A 16,988-nucleotide genomic window follows, 5' to 3' on the forward strand; every position below is an offset into this window, starting at 1 on the left:
AAGCCATTTTTCTCACATGTACCAAAGAGGCAGAAGAAGTCACTCTGCAGGAAGTACAAGGGGCTTCAGAGGGCTCTGGGGGAGGAGAATGGAGGGATATCACAGCAGTTCAGATCTTCCTGGGGCGGGAAGGCAGAGCTTACCCTGCATGGTAATGGTGAGGATGCTGACAGCACTCAGGGCCCTCTGCCTTTGGAAGGGGTCCCTGTGATCATCACAATAATCCACTGATAGATTCTGGGAGAGTCGTTTGGTTTGCTCCAGGATGTGAGGCTGTAAGAGAAGGCAGGCATGATGAACCTTCAGGGAAGGGGCTGTCTCTCCTCAAAACTTTACCAGCTACTTTGTTTCAATGTCACATGCCTCAAAGATACTTAATATCTTATATAGATCTACTCACTTCCATTTCATGGCATGCTGAAGGTTCAGTTTTTGTGTTTCATATTTAATAGAGAAGTGAAATACAGTTTGACCATTCATATTTCTTATGCATGCACATTTCCAGGGTCCCAGCTACAGAAAGTTTTCTTTCTCTGTGATTTATTCATTGTTAACAAAGGACAAACAAAATTTTACAAAAACTAACAAACAATAGTTCAGAGTACAAAAGTAATAAAAAGTTGAACTTGGAAACAATGTTTTTGAGTGGCAGAAGAGGGAGATACATTGAGAAGGGTGGATTGGGGCCAGATAATGAAGTGCCTTGAATGGCTGCCTAAATTGATTTTGAAACAGTAACTAAAAAGAACCACCAAAATATACATGACCGAATCTATACACTAAACCTCAAGCACTCTTTCAGGCTCTGCCCCGGAGTTTGACTCTCACCTTACCTACAATTCTAAGATCTCTAGAGATGAAAGGATATAAACCTTCAGATACATAGAAAACTGTCCATTATGACTTATTTCCCTACACTTCTGACTAACCAGGGCCCCCAGGGAACTATCCCTTGTGATAAGCTATTTTAAAGACAACCTTTAAACTTTCTATAACTATTTTTGTTTTGATCTAGGGAAAAGACACTTTTTACTAGCTATCGGGTCTTGATCTTTTGTTTTGTTAAATAAGGAAAACCTTCAAAATATTAAAAAAATATTTACAGTCTCTTCAACATACTATAATCTGACATTAAAGAAGCCTCTTGGGATGCCTTGATGGCTCAGTGGTTGAGCGTCTGTCTGCCTTTGGCTCAGGGCGTGATCCCAGTCCCAGAATCGAGTCCCACATTGGGCTCCCTGTGAGGAGCCTGCTTCTCCCTCTGCCTATGTCTCTGCCTCTCTTTCTGTATCTCTCACGAATAAATAAATAAAGTCTTAGAAAAAAAAAAAGAAGCTTCTAAACCAAGAGATGGGCCCATGTCATTTCATTAGAGAACCGCTCACAGCAGTAGATGAGGTCTACCAATCAAGCATCTTCCCCACCCTGTATATCTAGTCAACTGCCAAATTTTATCGTCTGGAGATTACTATACCCTTCTATTCTCTCTTCATTCTCCTGCCCTAACCACAATTTAAGCCCTTGTTGCTTCTTGGATTACTGCCACAGCTTCTTAATTGGCTGCGTCCAGTTTTATCTTACTCCTCTCCAGTCTTTTCAACACATCTAGGATCTCAAAACTGTCAATTTGGTCAAGTCACTCTTTTGCTTAAAACCTTTCAATACTGCTTAGCTTTTGCTCTCTAAGGGAGAACCCTGAGCAAGGCCTTTTGTGATGATCCCATCCCATCAGCTATAGTCTGTCACTACCCACCCTCATTTCATTACATACACACATACATGTGTATATATATATACTCTCAAGTGTTCTATGGGGTCACATTCTCCTGCTCTCCTTTGTCTCAAGGCCTTTGTATATGCCATTCCCTCTACCTGTGGTGCTCCATTCACTTTTTTCCAAAGAATGAAACATTAATTCCCCCTTTCTGCACAGACACTGCTTCTTCTGGGAACTCTTCCTATCTACAGCTCTTCTCCCACCCCCACCAAGTCTGGGTTGGTTGTCTGAAGCAGATACTGCTGTTTGGTTGAATCTGTATGTTCCTGGGACCTACCTGGAGGCTTTCTCTGGAGACTTGACCACCCTTTGCCCTAATGCATATCAAGTCAGAAATTCAGAAAAATGATTATCTCCTGAACCCAGCAGTCAGGAGCCAGTGATGGACTAAAGTTGGTATATAAATACTCTAATGCCCTCATGCCATGGAGATTAAACTCTAACCACCTTCATTGGTAACTGGCTTGATAATTACCCTTAATTGGCCACCTTCTTTTCCATGTATCCCTTCTTCCCACTCCTCTTGATGCTTCCTGGGATCATTTCCTAAATAATCTACTTGCCCTCTAATGTCTCAGGGTTTGCTTTGGAGGGAACTTCCACTAAGAACTTGTTCCTCCTCCATAGCAATCATCATGGCAGCCATCACACTGGACAGTAACTGCCTCCTTATTAGTGTGCCTTCATCCTTAGTTGTCTATTTCACACATCTCATGTATCCCCAGTACCTACCCCAGGGCCAAGCAGATAGTAATCACTATCAACACTTCAAATAGATGCCTGTAAACAAATGAGTAGTTGAACAGACACATAGATGTGGGTAAATATGCACAAAGGGATGAATGGATAAATGAGTAAATGAATGAATGAATCCTTTCAAGTAGACTAACAACTTGACCTGTCCCCCTAACAGTGTTATGGTATCATTAATTACTGGGCCAAGACTTGCCTTTTTTGTGGAATCTTCATCAGAATCTGATCCTGGAGTCTGGTCTTTCCCAGAGTCTCTCAAAAAAAAGGACTTTCTTTTCCTATTACCAAATAGCTTTCTCTTCTTTGAGGAAAAAGATGATGCTTCCAGGGAATTAAGTGAACTTCTGTCAATTCCCATGGCAACTAGAGCCTTAGAAAGTGAACAAAAACAATTAATAAATGGATTACACCTCCCCATAAGATGCTGCAAATGATTCGACCTTCTTAAGTGTTTCCTCCTCTCTTCTGGAAGCATCACACCATTTAGATTGTTCATCACCTACTTGGAATATGCTAGATTTGTTATTATTTATCAGGAACATATCCTGTTTGTTTATTCACTGGGATTGCAGCCTCAAAGGCAAGGTTAACTCTTTCATATCTCTATCACTAACCCTTAGCACAGAGTACAGTATGTGCTATGCACTCTATAAGTGTTTGTACCTGATGACTCAGGTATTAAACATAATGGGCTTCCACCTGATGAATCTCTATGGAGGATGAGAAATAAATTTTAGAATTGGGAAAATGATACCAAGGAAACAATAAGAACGGGCTGTAAATATGACAGGAATTTCAAGAAGGGAAAGGTGATCACAGCTGTTGTCTCTAGAGCACCATTATTGCTTTCCCAAACCCTCCCAAAGGCCCTAAACACAAACATCTTCAGATTCCCATAAGAAAGCCTGGATCCCAGCCTTAGTTTACATATATGTACATTTTATCCTCTAGCCAGCAGTCTGGGATCTGTCCTAGAAGGCCCAGGTTTCAGAAGACCTAGTGTTCCCTGTTCTCAAGAGCTCTGTACTTGGACACCATAGTGAGAGATGGCAGCAGCACCAGTCTTTGAGGGGCTTAAATTCTCAGAGAAGCACCAGTAGAGAAAACTCTAAGAGCAGGCTTGACGGCCTCTGCAGTCCCCTCCACCCCAAGCAGACCCCACTGTCTGACACTGTGTGCCCCTACCTCCTTCTCCTCCTTCAGCAGCCTCTGGGCTTCCTGAAACATCTTTTCCTTGGCCTCTGTTTCAGCAGCTACGTTTCTGTTCTGTTCCTCATAAGCCATGGTGACAACAGCCAGGGTTAAGTTAATCAGGTAAAAAGAGCCCAGGAAGATGACTACCACAAAGAAGAAAACTGAGAAGAGCCCTGAGGCACGCAAGGTCTGCAAAGGACAAAATACACAATTGCATCTAAAGCCTTTTTCCACAGAGAGGTGACTGTCACCTCAAGCAGACACAACACAGTAGCAACCAGTCTTCCTCCAGCACTGCTTGGGTTAGCTGCCTGCAGCACCGTCTATAGCCTCCCATCACCCAGGGACTCCTGCTGCCTATCAGTGAGCAGATGCCATCCCGACATTCTCAGGTAAGACTTGATACTTTATTATGACTTTCTCGAGAGTATTTGCATTTTCCAATTTAAAAGGCAGGAGAGAAAGGAATGCTTCATGAAAACTGAAGTGCTGGTGGTGGAACTGCAGGCAGGAAGGAATCTGGAGAGGGGTAACATTTCTAGGAAGAGATGTTTTTTGATGTTTCTAACAGAATAAAGTAGAATTTAACAATATAATTATTGAGGATGAGGAACAGATGACAAAAGAGGAGGGTAGATGGTAAGTTATGAATAAATGACAGAAAGATAGATGAGTGATAGAGGGTAGGGAGTGGAGGGAGGAGGGTGAAAGGAGGGAGGGCGAAGGTGGAGGCAGGAAATGACAGAGAGAGAATAAATTAGATAACCTGTTGATAAAGCTTCTCCCAGGAATCTTGGGTCATAAGCCGAAACATGGCAAGAAAAGACCAACCAAAGTTGTCAAAATTGGTATAATTATAGTCAGGATTCCTTTTGGTGTGGTTGCATTGAAATCCTTCAGAACAGGCACTAGATGAAAACAAGGGAACAGAGGAGGAATTACATTCCCTGCAGGACATCTTCCCTCTCAACCCTCACCCATCGCAGCCGAGGCGCTGGCTCTTTTGAGGGCCACAGGCTCACGTGGGAAAGTCCTGGGTGCAGAGTATTTATAGAGTGGCCATGCCCCACCTGGCAAGCCTCCCGACCTATCCCTTACTGTGGACACTCACTGACTCTTTTCAAATGGATTGATTAGTAAGTTCATAATAGCAGTTTTTTCCATTAAAAGTTAAGTGCAGTGACACAGTGAACAATTAGAAGTAATAAAGGGCAAGAGAAGCACATACATACAAGTACACATCTTTTATAATACATATATGGGAGTGTTCTTTGACCACTCTCTTGCTCCTTGCTTTTCTCATGGAACAATACAGCTTGGAGGTCACACGAGCATACAAGGAAATATCTCATTTTCTTTCATGTCTTATAGTCTTATGATTTATTTAATTGCTCTGCTAATGGTGAAGCTTTAAGGTTTCAATTGTTAACAGTCTTTTGTTCTCACAAACTTTTGGGTTTTACTTTACAAACAGCGGATATCTTGCACATAGGTCTTTGTACACATCACCAAAGCATACATCATTAAGTGTATCTATCAGATAACACCAAGGGTATGTACTTTCTTCATTTTCGATAAATACAGTATTTTGATCAAAGTAATAAATGCATGTGGTTTAAAAATCATGTGGCATCAAGAGGCTTATAATGAAAACCATTCCATCGTTCCTTAGCCATCATTTATTTACACACTGCAAAGTCAACAACTTTCAATTCTTTTATGTCCATATCTCTAAAGATAACATTTATGCTAATATATACCAACTTTAGTCCTTGGTGATTACATTTCTGCTAAGGTAGATGAGGGTTAACTCCTCAACATCGCATCCCACTTCATCACGACTTACATTCCTCTTTCCGGAAAAATACTGTGGCCTAGGTCAATGGCTCTCTGGGGTGGATACATTCTTTTCTTGGCCTTTGTATGTTGCTTTTCCAAGTTTTACTTCTTCATTTTTCTGTAACAAATCTCAAATGGCTTCTTAAGAAAACTGGGTGATCTTTGCATATGTGAGTATATCTTTATTCTACCTTCACAGTTGATGATAGTTTGGCCAGATGTAGAATTCTGGTTTGAAAATAATTTTTCCTTAGAAATATGAAGGCACTTATTAACCTTGCAGTTATTAACCTGTGTTGCTGTTAAGCATTCTGATGCCATTTTGAGTTTTGCTTCCTTGTGGATGACCTTCCTCTCTCCTTTTTTTCTATTTTAAAGATTTTATTTACTTGACAGAGAAAAGAGGGCACAGGCAGGAAGAGCAGCAAGGGAGAGGGAGAAGCAGGGTCCCCACTGAGCAGGGAGCCTGACATGGGGCTCAATCCCAGAACCCCGAGATCATGAAGAGCCAAAGGCAAATGCTTTAAATGACTGAGCCATCCATTTTGGTTTCAGAATCCTTTCCCCCAAAGGCCATGATAATGTGCTTGGCATGATCCTTCTTCACTCATTGTGTTGGGCACCTTGTGGGACACTGAGGAATTTGTATCCTCAAGCATGGGAAAATTCTCTGTATTGTTGCACTGTAATTTTCTCCCTTTGATTTTCTTTGGTGCCCTATTTCAGGAATTTCTATTTAGTCAAAATTTGGAATTTCTGGATTGACATTTATTCTCATATTTTCTGTCTCTGTCTTTTGTTGCTACCTCCTGGACTATTTCCACTACTTGATCTTTTAATTCTATTATTGATTTTTTGTTATCATGTTACCAAAAAAAAATATTTCTTGTTCAGTGACTATCCCTTTTTCATAACGAGCCATTTTTGTTTTTATGTATACAATATCTCTCTTAACTTCAATGAGTACCCTATTTGAAGTTTTAAAAGTCGTTTTTGGTTCTCTTCAAACTGTTATTTTGTCCACAGTTCTTATGGCCTGAATGTTTGGGTCGTCTCTAACCTCCTGTGCTGCAATCCTAATCTCCAGTGTGATGTTGTTGGAAGGTGGGGACTGTGGGTGGTAATTAGGGCTGGAGGGTGGAGCCTTCAGGATGGGATTCATACCCTCATAAAAGAGATCCCACAGAGCTTCCTTTCTGAAGCTTCTCCTCAGCAGAGAAGACTGCTGCCTACAACTCAGAAGAGGGTCCTCACTAGAACCATACCAAGCTGGTTCCCTGATCTTGTACATCCAGCCTCCAGAACTGTAAGAAACAAATTTCTGTTGTTTAGAAGCCATCCAGTCTACAGTATTTTGTATAACTGTGTGAACTATGCCAATGATCATTTTTCCTGTTTCTTCATCTCGGCTTCCTTTATGCCAAGGGCTTTCTTCAGGTACCTGGGGAGCCTGGGTTGTTTAGTTGAATTTAATCAGAGTTCTTGACAAGTTGATTAGGAGTTTGCTTCGTGGGAAGAGAAGGACTCAATGAGTGGTAGGCTTTGTGTTGGGGTGACTCAGAAGGAAGATATCAATTGTACCCTCTTCCCCACCAGACCTCAGTGAAACCCTGTGAAGTCCCAATGTTCTTATCTCTCAGGAACCTATGGGGGGTGGGGAGGGACCTAGCATACTTGATTTCTCTTATTTCCTGGTCAGCATTCAAAACAGTAGCTTCTTTTGTTCAATATCCCCCTGCCTGGCTATGCCTTCCTGTCAATCTATATAGGTGATTAAGTCTCTCCTCCAGTGTTCCCATCTTGGCAAAGACATCACCAGTCACTCACCCTGGAAGCAAGAGAAACACCTCTAACAGTTTTCTCCCCCAACACTTCCCACCACCCTCCCACATATGTACTTATGCACAGTATACATGCCAACATCCCTCTTCAATTCACAATCTTGTTCTTTCTGTCTCCTAAATGTCTTTGGAATTCATACATCCACTTCTCATCATCTCCACTGCACTGCTTCCTGACTCTCATCTGTATCAACATAGTCTCCTAAGTGGCTGTCTCATCTACTCTATGCATCCATTCTCCATGTAACATCCATAGTGACCTTTGCAAACACCTTATCTGCTCAGGTCTTGTTTCCTTTGTGATTAATGCCAAAATCCTTAGCAATGATGGGCTACCAGGTCTTGCAAAGTTAGTTTCTGTCTCCTGTCTCTCTGCTTAACAAGCTGTTGGACTTATTCTTACTGCCTCTGACCTCATGTCCTCAGGCCCAAAACCTTCCCCCTTACTATTCTATGGACTGAAATTGTTCACTCCATCTCTTCATCTATCAGAACCTCCTACTTATGCTTCAGATCCACAATACGGTCATCAGTCAGTTGGGTCTCTGGGAGAAGGCAGTAAAGACTGAAAATGAAGTCTGGGTCCTGGACAGACAGAGCTGCCTATGACGATGACCTTAGATCTACCACCCCCTTGGAACTACTGCATTATGATCAATGGGGAAGGTCATGTACTATAAAACCCCTGAGCTTTGAGACATTACCTAGACTAAAGAGCTGTGATTGGCACACAACCTTAGAGAGATGAGGATACAATTAGGATCAGTTGGAAGCCGAGGACTCACACTGTGTCTGTGTGTCCAGGTGGCTGACCATACCTTGGGTATTGCCCTGTGGGGTCAAGGAAGCACTGTATGTGACAGTTGTTGGCCCCCTCATTAAATGAAAGCACTATAGATACAGTGTGTTCTGTTGAGGATCATTTTAGAGAACTCAGTAAACCTTGTATTACATTAAAGCCTATGATGTCTTGTGAGTTTGAATCTGAACCAATGACCATCCCAGGTGGTATTAGAGGACACTTCTCTCACTTTACAGATAGGGTTATACCCTCTGTTATTTGCCTCAGTATTTACATGTCTCTCTTAAAACCCTCATCACACTTTCAAGGTGTCAAACACATTTTCTCTCCTTCTTGTGAGATGCAAGATTCAAGAGGAAAGTGCTTCCTAGTTCATACTTACACTCTTTGGGCCTAGCGCAGTATTTAACATCCTATCAGTCTTTGACACATATTTGTTATTGAAGAACAAATTAAGCCTATTTTACCAGAGTGACTAGTATATTATCTTAATTTGAAATATACTCATTAAATCACCCTTAATTGAATTTTTCACCACAGAGAACACTGATACTCTGGAAGAAAGAAAAGTATCCCTAAAGAGCTACAGAGTTACAAGCTGGATGAGGTGAATGAGTGTGAACACACATACAACTGTATATGAAATTAGAGGCAGTGGTGAACAACATGAGCAAACAAGAAGACACTCAGTTTTATATCAGGGCCATGCTGCTGGACAGGAAATAAAAATTCCATGGGGCTCTCAGTCATAATGTTCTTTTTACCCTTTGAAAGTCTTGAAAATCCACTCCATAAAGTCAAAATATCATATTTTCAGTAGGTTTCTTCAGCTACAAATTCAACATGACTTGGGAGACAAAGCTGTTTTAAACACTTGGAAATACTTATTATAATATTAATTATAATTAAGTGTATCCTTTTATTATTAATTTTTAAATTACTTGATTAATTTTATTAATAATTATAATAATGAATTATTAATAATTTAATAACATATTCTAAATTTGCCTAGACGCTTGAAATAATCAGTCTTGTTTGTCTACAACCATCACTGCTTCCACAAGTCATTAGATGAAAACTGTTGGCCACATTACCCCATAAGGTCCATGATGAGTGCTCTGCTTGGGAGAAAAATGGAGACATGAACCTCTTACCTTTCACCCATCCAGATGCCACACATTCTGAATTCAGAGGAATTTTTCTTTTCAAAGCAACTATCTGAGAAGCAAAGAATCACAAGTTCAGATTAAAAAAAAAAAAAGAGGATAGCAAATATGCCAAATTTGCTTGAAACTAATGGTTTGGAATCCTCTAAAATGATCAAAGTGGATGGCCAGAGAGGAATAGAAACTAAACGCTCAGGAAGGAGCAAGAGAAAAGGAGAGAAAGGAAGATGCAAGAAGGAGAAGGAGGAGGAAGCAGTGATACCACCATGCCCCCACAGCCTCTCAGTTCATAAAACTGAACCAGGGGCCATGCCCTGGAGGAAGCTAGACACAGACTCAGCCCATGAGAAGTGCATAAACCAAGATAGACATGAATAAGGGGTAGCCACATGAGATCCAGAACACGTGAAATTTCTGTAGGGTTGACCTCAATGTAGAGAGAGTGCAGCAGAAAAAGAAGTGGTGTCATTAGAGAAAATACCAAGGAGGAGGGCTGGGAAGTTGCTGGCCAAATCCAGGCATTCTAAAGACTTCTGCAAAATGTGGCAAAGAAATGGACAGATCCACAGGGGAAGGGAAAGAGCTGACACCACTTGTGTGGATGTGGCTTCAGGCTTTACCTTCTCCATGGAAACCTGAAGAACAAGGAAGTTCTCTAAGAAACTCATCTGCCTGCATGAGAACCCTGGATGGATGAAGTCATCCTTACTCCTAAGAAACTCTGTAATACAGATCTATAGATAGTATGAGTGGTGACAGTAAAAGTTAACCATGCACAAACCAAGGTGTAAAAGGTGGGATATTTACCACTAAGTTTATTGATATCCGTACAGCTCGCCTTGACACATCTTTGGTTCAGACTTCCCATGAAGAGCTGCTGACCTACCAGGGCGAAGATGCTGAGGCAAAAGAGAGTCAGGATCATCACGTCGACAAGCTTCTTCACAGAGCGTAGCAAGGCACCAACAATGACTTTTAGACCTGGTGAGAAGAAGGACCGGTGTGGGGAGAAGCCCCCACTCACACACACAGGAGACACACGCCAAGGGAAGGGAGGGAACAGCCAAGGTCTCAAATGTCACCTGACTCTTTCTGGAATCAGAAACTGGCCTGGCCTATGATTCTGATGCCATGGATTCTGGTTCTAACTCTGCCTGAGAAGTTGTATGGCATTGAGCAGTCTACCAGTCTAGAGCTTAGCCTCTTCATCCTGCCTGTGTCTGCCACAGGGTTGTTCTAAAGAGTAAGTGAGAAGACTCTGACTAGAAACATCCCATACAGACAACTTAATTACATTGTGCAGACACCTCACAGCTAGGGAATACATGCAGCACCAAGGCCAAAGTGAAGCCACCCTAGAGGAGATAGAACTGTATTTAACATTCAACAGTCACTGGTTACTACAAGTATGCAAGGTGCTATGAGACAGTGTTAAATTGGAGGGCAGGGAACTAGAAGGAGGACCTTTGTCTGGATTCAGATAATGAGAATATTCTAGGAGGAAAAAACTCAGATTACTACTTATAATAGGTTTTTTTCTTTAAAATTCAAGAAATATTTACTAAGCACCTATTGTGTCCATGGCACACTGCTAGGCTGCCAAGTTGCAAAATAAGAAAGACATAATCTTGTGGTACAATGGTAAATGTTTAAAATCAGCTTTCTAGGGGTGCCAGAGTGGTGCAGTTGGTTAAGCATCCGACTCTTGATTTCTGCCCGGGTTGCGATCTTGGGGTCATGAGATAGAGCCCCATGTCAGGCACTGCACTCAGCACAGAATCTGCTTGGAATTCTCTCTCCCTCTCCCTCTGCCCTTCTCCTCTTCTAAAATTAAAAAAAAAAATCTTTTTAAAAAAATCAGCTTTCTGTATGAGGGAGGAGTGTACAGAGAAAGTCCCATCTATAGCATTTACGGTCCTCCTTGTTTGCTGAATTATGTAGTGTAGATCCCTTTTCTCTCTGCATACAGCCCTCTTACCCAGCTGGTTTCAAGCTAAACTACATGACATCCCTGGATGCAGAGCTGGAAAAGGACATGCACAATCTGCTGCCAAGGAGCCAAAACAAGTAGCTCCAGTACACCACTGAGTTAGGGACTCTGCTCTCAGCACAGCTGGAAAGATAGTCAGATATGACTTACAATGTGTGAGATTACGCAAAGTGACAAAGTTTCAACTAATCGGTGTAAACCATGACTGGTAGACTTGGGAACAGAAAGTGACACCTAATGGGAAGCCAGACCTGCAGCAAATGACCCTCCCACAAAGTGGGATACCACATAAGGAGGAGACTTCAGGCCAAACTGGGACATTCACTGTGTCCCCTGCTACAGCCAAACAAGTAGATGCTCCAATCTCATTGAAGTGTGACTCTCATCTATAACAATATGCTTGAGTCTTCTCCAAAGCAAGAGGACTTGGATGAAAGATGGATGAAAAAACTGCTCTGATTCCTCAATAATTTTTACAAAGTCCCTGAAGAGATCATAATACATCATTATTTCCAGAAAGTATCCAGAGATCTCATGTGTTTCATGGGTCAAAATGGAGACTATGTTCACCTCCTTAGAGGTGAAGAAGGAAACACTACAGCTGCTAAGTGACTGCTTGATACAATTTTACCCATTGGAAACACAAGGCACAAAGCCCCTAACCTTACCTGGGAAGCCAGGGTCCACCTTGCAAAAGAGGAAGAAAAGGAGGAGAGGGACAAATTCTACATAAAATGTCCTTTGCTGATCGTTTATCACTATGCAGTTTTTCTTATGAGGTTTCTTTTTTTTTTAAGATTTTATTTATTTATTCACGAGAGACACAGAAAGAGAAAGAGGCAGAGACATAGGCAGAGAGAGAAGCAGGCTCCATGTAGGGAGCCTGATGCGGGACTTCAATCCCAGTACTCCAGGATCACGTCCTGAGCCAGACAGGTGCTCAACTGCTGAGCCACCCAGACGTCTCATCTTCTGAGGTTTCAAAAAGTAACCCACTGCCTCTGTTTGAAAGGATTCAAATTGCCTAGAGTTTCAGTGGTACAGCTAAGCATTGATAGAAAATACTAGAAGGGAAGAAGGGGGGGGGTGAAGGACTCCAGAAAGAGAATATTTTTAGTAAAGTTTTTTTTTAATGTAAAGGAAAGAGGAAAGAGAGGAGAAAGGTATGCCACAGTAACCTCACTTTTTAAATAAACCGTAGCTCATATTCACAACCCATCCTTAGCTTCATCCTGACTCACAGAACACCTTCCTTACCTGGCTTCCAGGATCCACCTTTTCCCTCCTACTTTCTGGTGACTCCTTCTCATCCCCTTTCCTGGTCTCCCCCTTCCCTCTTCACCTTTAAGGTGATGGTGCCCTGGGACTCGGTCCTCTGCCCTTTCCTATTCTTCATCTAGGTTCACTCTCTGGGTGATCTCATCAGATTTCATGGCTCAAGTATCATCTATAGGCTCATGATTTCCAAAATGATATCTCCAGCCCAAGCTGCTGCCTGGAACTCCAGACTCATATACCTAATTACCTATTTGATATTTCTATTTGATGTCTCACAGCCATTTCAAACAGAACATGTCCAAAACTAACTCCCCATCTGACCCCTAGATCTGTTCCTGTGACAGCCTTCCCTATGTCAGTCCTCGATGATTCCGTCTTTCCAGTCATTCAGGCCAAAATCCTTGACTCATCCTTGACTCTTTTCTTTTGCTCACACCACACATACAATCAGTCTTTCAGTAAATTCTATTGTTTCTATCTTCAAATTTAGAATCAGACCGTTGTCTACCAACTCCTCTATCACCACCTGATCTGAGAGCACAATCATCTCCTTTCTTGGATTATGACAGTGGCATTTTGTGTCATTCTGGGTTCTCTGAGAATCAGATACTCTGGAACCAGAAATGCAAGAGATCCATTGGGTGATAACGTCTATGAAGAAGAAGGGAGTACAGCTGGCAGGGAGAGCCTCAGACTACGACACAGGGCTGATACCTGGGAAAGGAGAGTGGGAAGGAAGCAGGACTGGACAAGGAGAGTCTCAGACTATAGTGCCACTGTAAGAGTCTCAACCAGATTGCTGAGGAGCCCCTGAGCTAAAGTCCTTCAGGACTTTATCCTTCAGGAATGGCCTTGTACTTGTCCCTCTGACATGCAGGGCAAGTGTGATCTTGGGATGAACATGAATGCAGTGGTGAATCCAGAGATGTGGTATCTGGGATCATCAGTCAGCTATGCTCACTAAAGCAGGAGATCTGAGTGGCACATTTCCATGGCAACCACCACGCCTCCTATCTGATCTTTCTACTTCTACCTTTACTCCCCGACATTCTATCCTTCATGCAACAGCCAAAATAGTCCATTTAAAACCTTTCAGATTAGATGAATGGATAAATAAGATGAAATTTGGGGGCAGCCCGGGTATCTCAGTGGTTTTAGCACTGCCTTCAGCCCAGGGCGTGATCCTGGAGACCTGGGATCGAGTCCCACATCAGGGCTCCCTGCATGGAGCTTGCTTCTCCCTCTGCCTGGGTCTCTGCCTCTCTCTTTCTCCCTCTCTCTCTCTCTCTCTGCCTGTCTCTCATGAATAAATAAATAAAATCTTAAAAAAAAAAAGAAGATGAAATTTCTCAGCCATAAAAAAGAGCAAGTTTTTGCCACTTGCAACAACATGGATAGACCTAGAGGGTATTATGCTTAGTGAAATAAGTCAGAGAAAGACAAACACTGTATGATTTCATTTACATGTGGAATCTCAAAAACAAAGCAAATGAACAAACAAAACAAAATGGAAACTCATAAATACAGAGAATAAACTGGTAGTTGCCAGGGGGATGGGAGGAGGGTGGTGGGCTGGGAAAAAGGGTGAAGGGGAGTGAGAGGCACAGGCTTCCAGTTTTGGAATGAAGAAGTCATGGGGATGAAAGGCACAGCATAGGGAATATACTTATTGGTATTGTAATAGCATCATATGGTGACAGGTGGGAGCTACACTTGTGGTGAGCACAGTGTAATTTATAGAATTGTTGAATCACTCTGCTGCACATCTGAAGCTAATGTAACATGTGTCACCTCTACTTCCATAAAAACAAATCAAAACAAAACCCCTGCCAGATCATATGACTCCTCTGCCCAAAGCCCTCAGGTGGCCCCCATTTACCTCAGAGCAAAGCCCAAGTCCTCCTAGTGCATATGTGCCTGCCCTCCTCTATGTGGTCCCACTTCTACCATCTGGCCCCTCACTGTCTGCTCAGCCTGATCCATATCCTTTATATTCCTCAGTCTCTGCACCACTGGCTTGGCCCATGCTATGAACACTCTTTTCCATATATCTGCTTATGAAATGCCCTTGTTACCTTCAAACCCACTCCCATCTCCTCTCCCCAATGACACCTATCCTGACTATGCTATTGAAAACTGCACACCCTGTTTCCCTGAACCCCTGTGACTCCCAGTAGCCCTCGTGTTGCTAACTTTTCCCTTTTATTTTTCCATGGCACATACCATTTTCTAAACAGGATAGAGAATTACCTATTTATTATAGCTATTTTACCTATTTATTATAGCTATTGCTTAGTGTCTGTCTCCCCACCCTACCCAGAAGGTAAACTCCATGAGAGCAGAGACCTCTGTCTGTTCACTCACTTATAAGATATGCCCCCAGGCAGCTAACACAGTGTCTATACATATGCTGAAATACACACTGTTGATGAATGATCAAATAAATGAGTAAAGCAGAATTTTTTTGGTTTTGGTTTATATGACATCTTGAGAAATTTTAAATATAAAAGAACATTCCTCCTGCTTAAAAGGCGATGTTGAAGATCAGAGTGACTTACCTGAAACCACTGAAATTGCTTTCAAAGCTCTAAACACTCGGAAGGTACGCAGGGATGACATACTGATGCTGTTGTTGAGTATGGTATTTGGTGAGTATGATACAAACCTACAAGACAAAGCACAGGAAAAATTCTGGGCCTACTCAATTCTGCAGCCACACTGTACATCTGTACATCTTGCACAAAGGCCACAAATAACATGGCCTGGGCCCTCTGCCCCTGGGCCTTACCTTCTCAACGCCACTTTCATCTTAGGGTCTGGTAATATCATTCTCTATTGCTGTGGACTACAGATTGCACAGGAGGCTGTTCTCTACTAATATTTATATTTGGACACAGATGAGGATTTCTTGAAATAGCCCATGCAGTTGTGCTACATCCACTGATAATAAAAATCAATCGAAACACTTATTGACTACCAGGTTCCAGGCCCAGTGCACTTACCTAAAGTCTCACTATGTGGCCAAGCCAGAAGAAACCCAGGCAGTGTGACTCTGGAGCCCTCACAACTGCACTACACTATCTTTCAATAAGTAAGAGTACCCAATCGTTGAATTTCAAATATAAAACTCTCATATTAATAGCATCTACTTCAAAGGACTCTTGTGAATATTAAATAGGAAAACATATGCAAAGTGCTTGAAACAATGGCTGGCACAAATTAAGTAACATTAGGTTTATTATTATTGTGCTGGCAATGGGCCATTGTTCTTCTTGTTCGTTATTTTGCTAACCCTGTTTCATCATTCAAATGCCAAACTGATGTCCTTTCCTGCAGGAGGAACTTCAACTCTTGCCTCATATAAAATACAATATACATAATAATTAACTCAAAAAGGACCATGGACTTAAACATAAGAGCCAAATCTATAAAACTTCTAGAAGAAAATGAAAAAAAACTCCTTGAGAGCTTGCAGTAGCCAAAGATTTTTAAGACTCTGTAGTTCCTCCTACACATTCTGACAGCCCCATACATGCCCAACTCCTGTCCTAGCACTCACCCTACCAGATTGTGATGGTTGTTAATTTTCTCTCTTTCCATCTGGACTGTGAGCTTTAGGAGGGTGAGAACCATGTCTGTTTGTTTTGTTTTGTTTTCATTATCACAACCTCTGTATCTCGCACAGAAGTTGGCCCATAATAGGCCAGTGTTTGGGAAGTGAATGGCTGAAGGAATGAGAGCATGAATGTGGCCTAGAAATGGATTCGTGCGTGGAGGCCTCTGGCCAGTTGGCTGCCTGGTGCTGTTCACGGTCAACCAACACTGCATTCAGAATTCTAGACATTATCAGGACACACTTAGCTACTCACGTGGACCCACACAGAGCCCTGGTGGAAGCCAAAGAGCTTCTTTCCCACCCTGAATTTCCTCAATAAACATATTGGATATACTTACGCTGTTACAATGACAATGGAGTCCAGCCAGTTCCATGGATCTCGAAGAAAAGAAAACTCATCCAGAATAAAACCTCTTGCCAATATTTTTATTAAAGCTTCAAAAATATAAATCCCAGTGAAGACATACCTACAAAGCAAATCATTCACAACAAGAAGGAACATGATAAGTGATGTGAAAAGCAGAGAGCTCACCCATCTTATCTGGTCTTTATGCAGTTCTATTTCATTTCAATGTGACATTTAACATTCTGATTTTCAGCAAACCAGAGTTCAGAGTGGTAAGCTCCTTAAGCAAGTTCTAATAGTTGGAATTTCTGAGAAACAGGCCCACAGATAAAGTTGTAAAACTGCTGTTTGATGCTTCACTCCACAGCCATATTCTTGACAGTCAC

The 16,988-nt window shown here is 42.0% G+C and overlaps 1 protein-coding gene across 1 annotated transcript in view; it reads right to left on the bottom strand.

The window, feature by feature from the left end:
- SCN11A (sodium voltage-gated channel alpha subunit 11) overlaps positions 1-16,988 on the bottom strand; it is an 83,802-nt gene that overhangs the window by 52,751 nt on the left and 14,063 nt on the right. Inside the window, exons 4-11 of the mRNA XM_055321283.1 lie at positions 16,595-16,723; positions 15,199-15,305; positions 10,180-10,353; positions 9,361-9,424; positions 4,491-4,632; positions 3,716-3,913; positions 2,727-2,900; positions 144-273 (exon numbers count right to left, since the gene is read on the bottom strand). Coding sequence (XP_055177258.1) covers positions 144-273; positions 2,727-2,900; positions 3,716-3,913; positions 4,491-4,632; positions 9,361-9,424; positions 10,180-10,353; positions 15,199-15,305; positions 16,595-16,723 — 1,118 coding nt within the window. The remainder of the gene's footprint in view (positions 1-143; positions 274-2,726; positions 2,901-3,715; positions 3,914-4,490; positions 4,633-9,360; positions 9,425-10,179; positions 10,354-15,198; positions 15,306-16,594; positions 16,724-16,988) is intronic.

This window comes from Nyctereutes procyonoides, unplaced genomic scaffold, assembly GCF_905146905.1.
Source record: "Nyctereutes procyonoides isolate TBG_1078 unplaced genomic scaffold, NYPRO_anot_genome, whole genome shotgun sequence".
NCBI classification, from domain to species: Eukaryota; Metazoa; Chordata; class Mammalia; order Carnivora; family Canidae; genus Nyctereutes; species Nyctereutes procyonoides.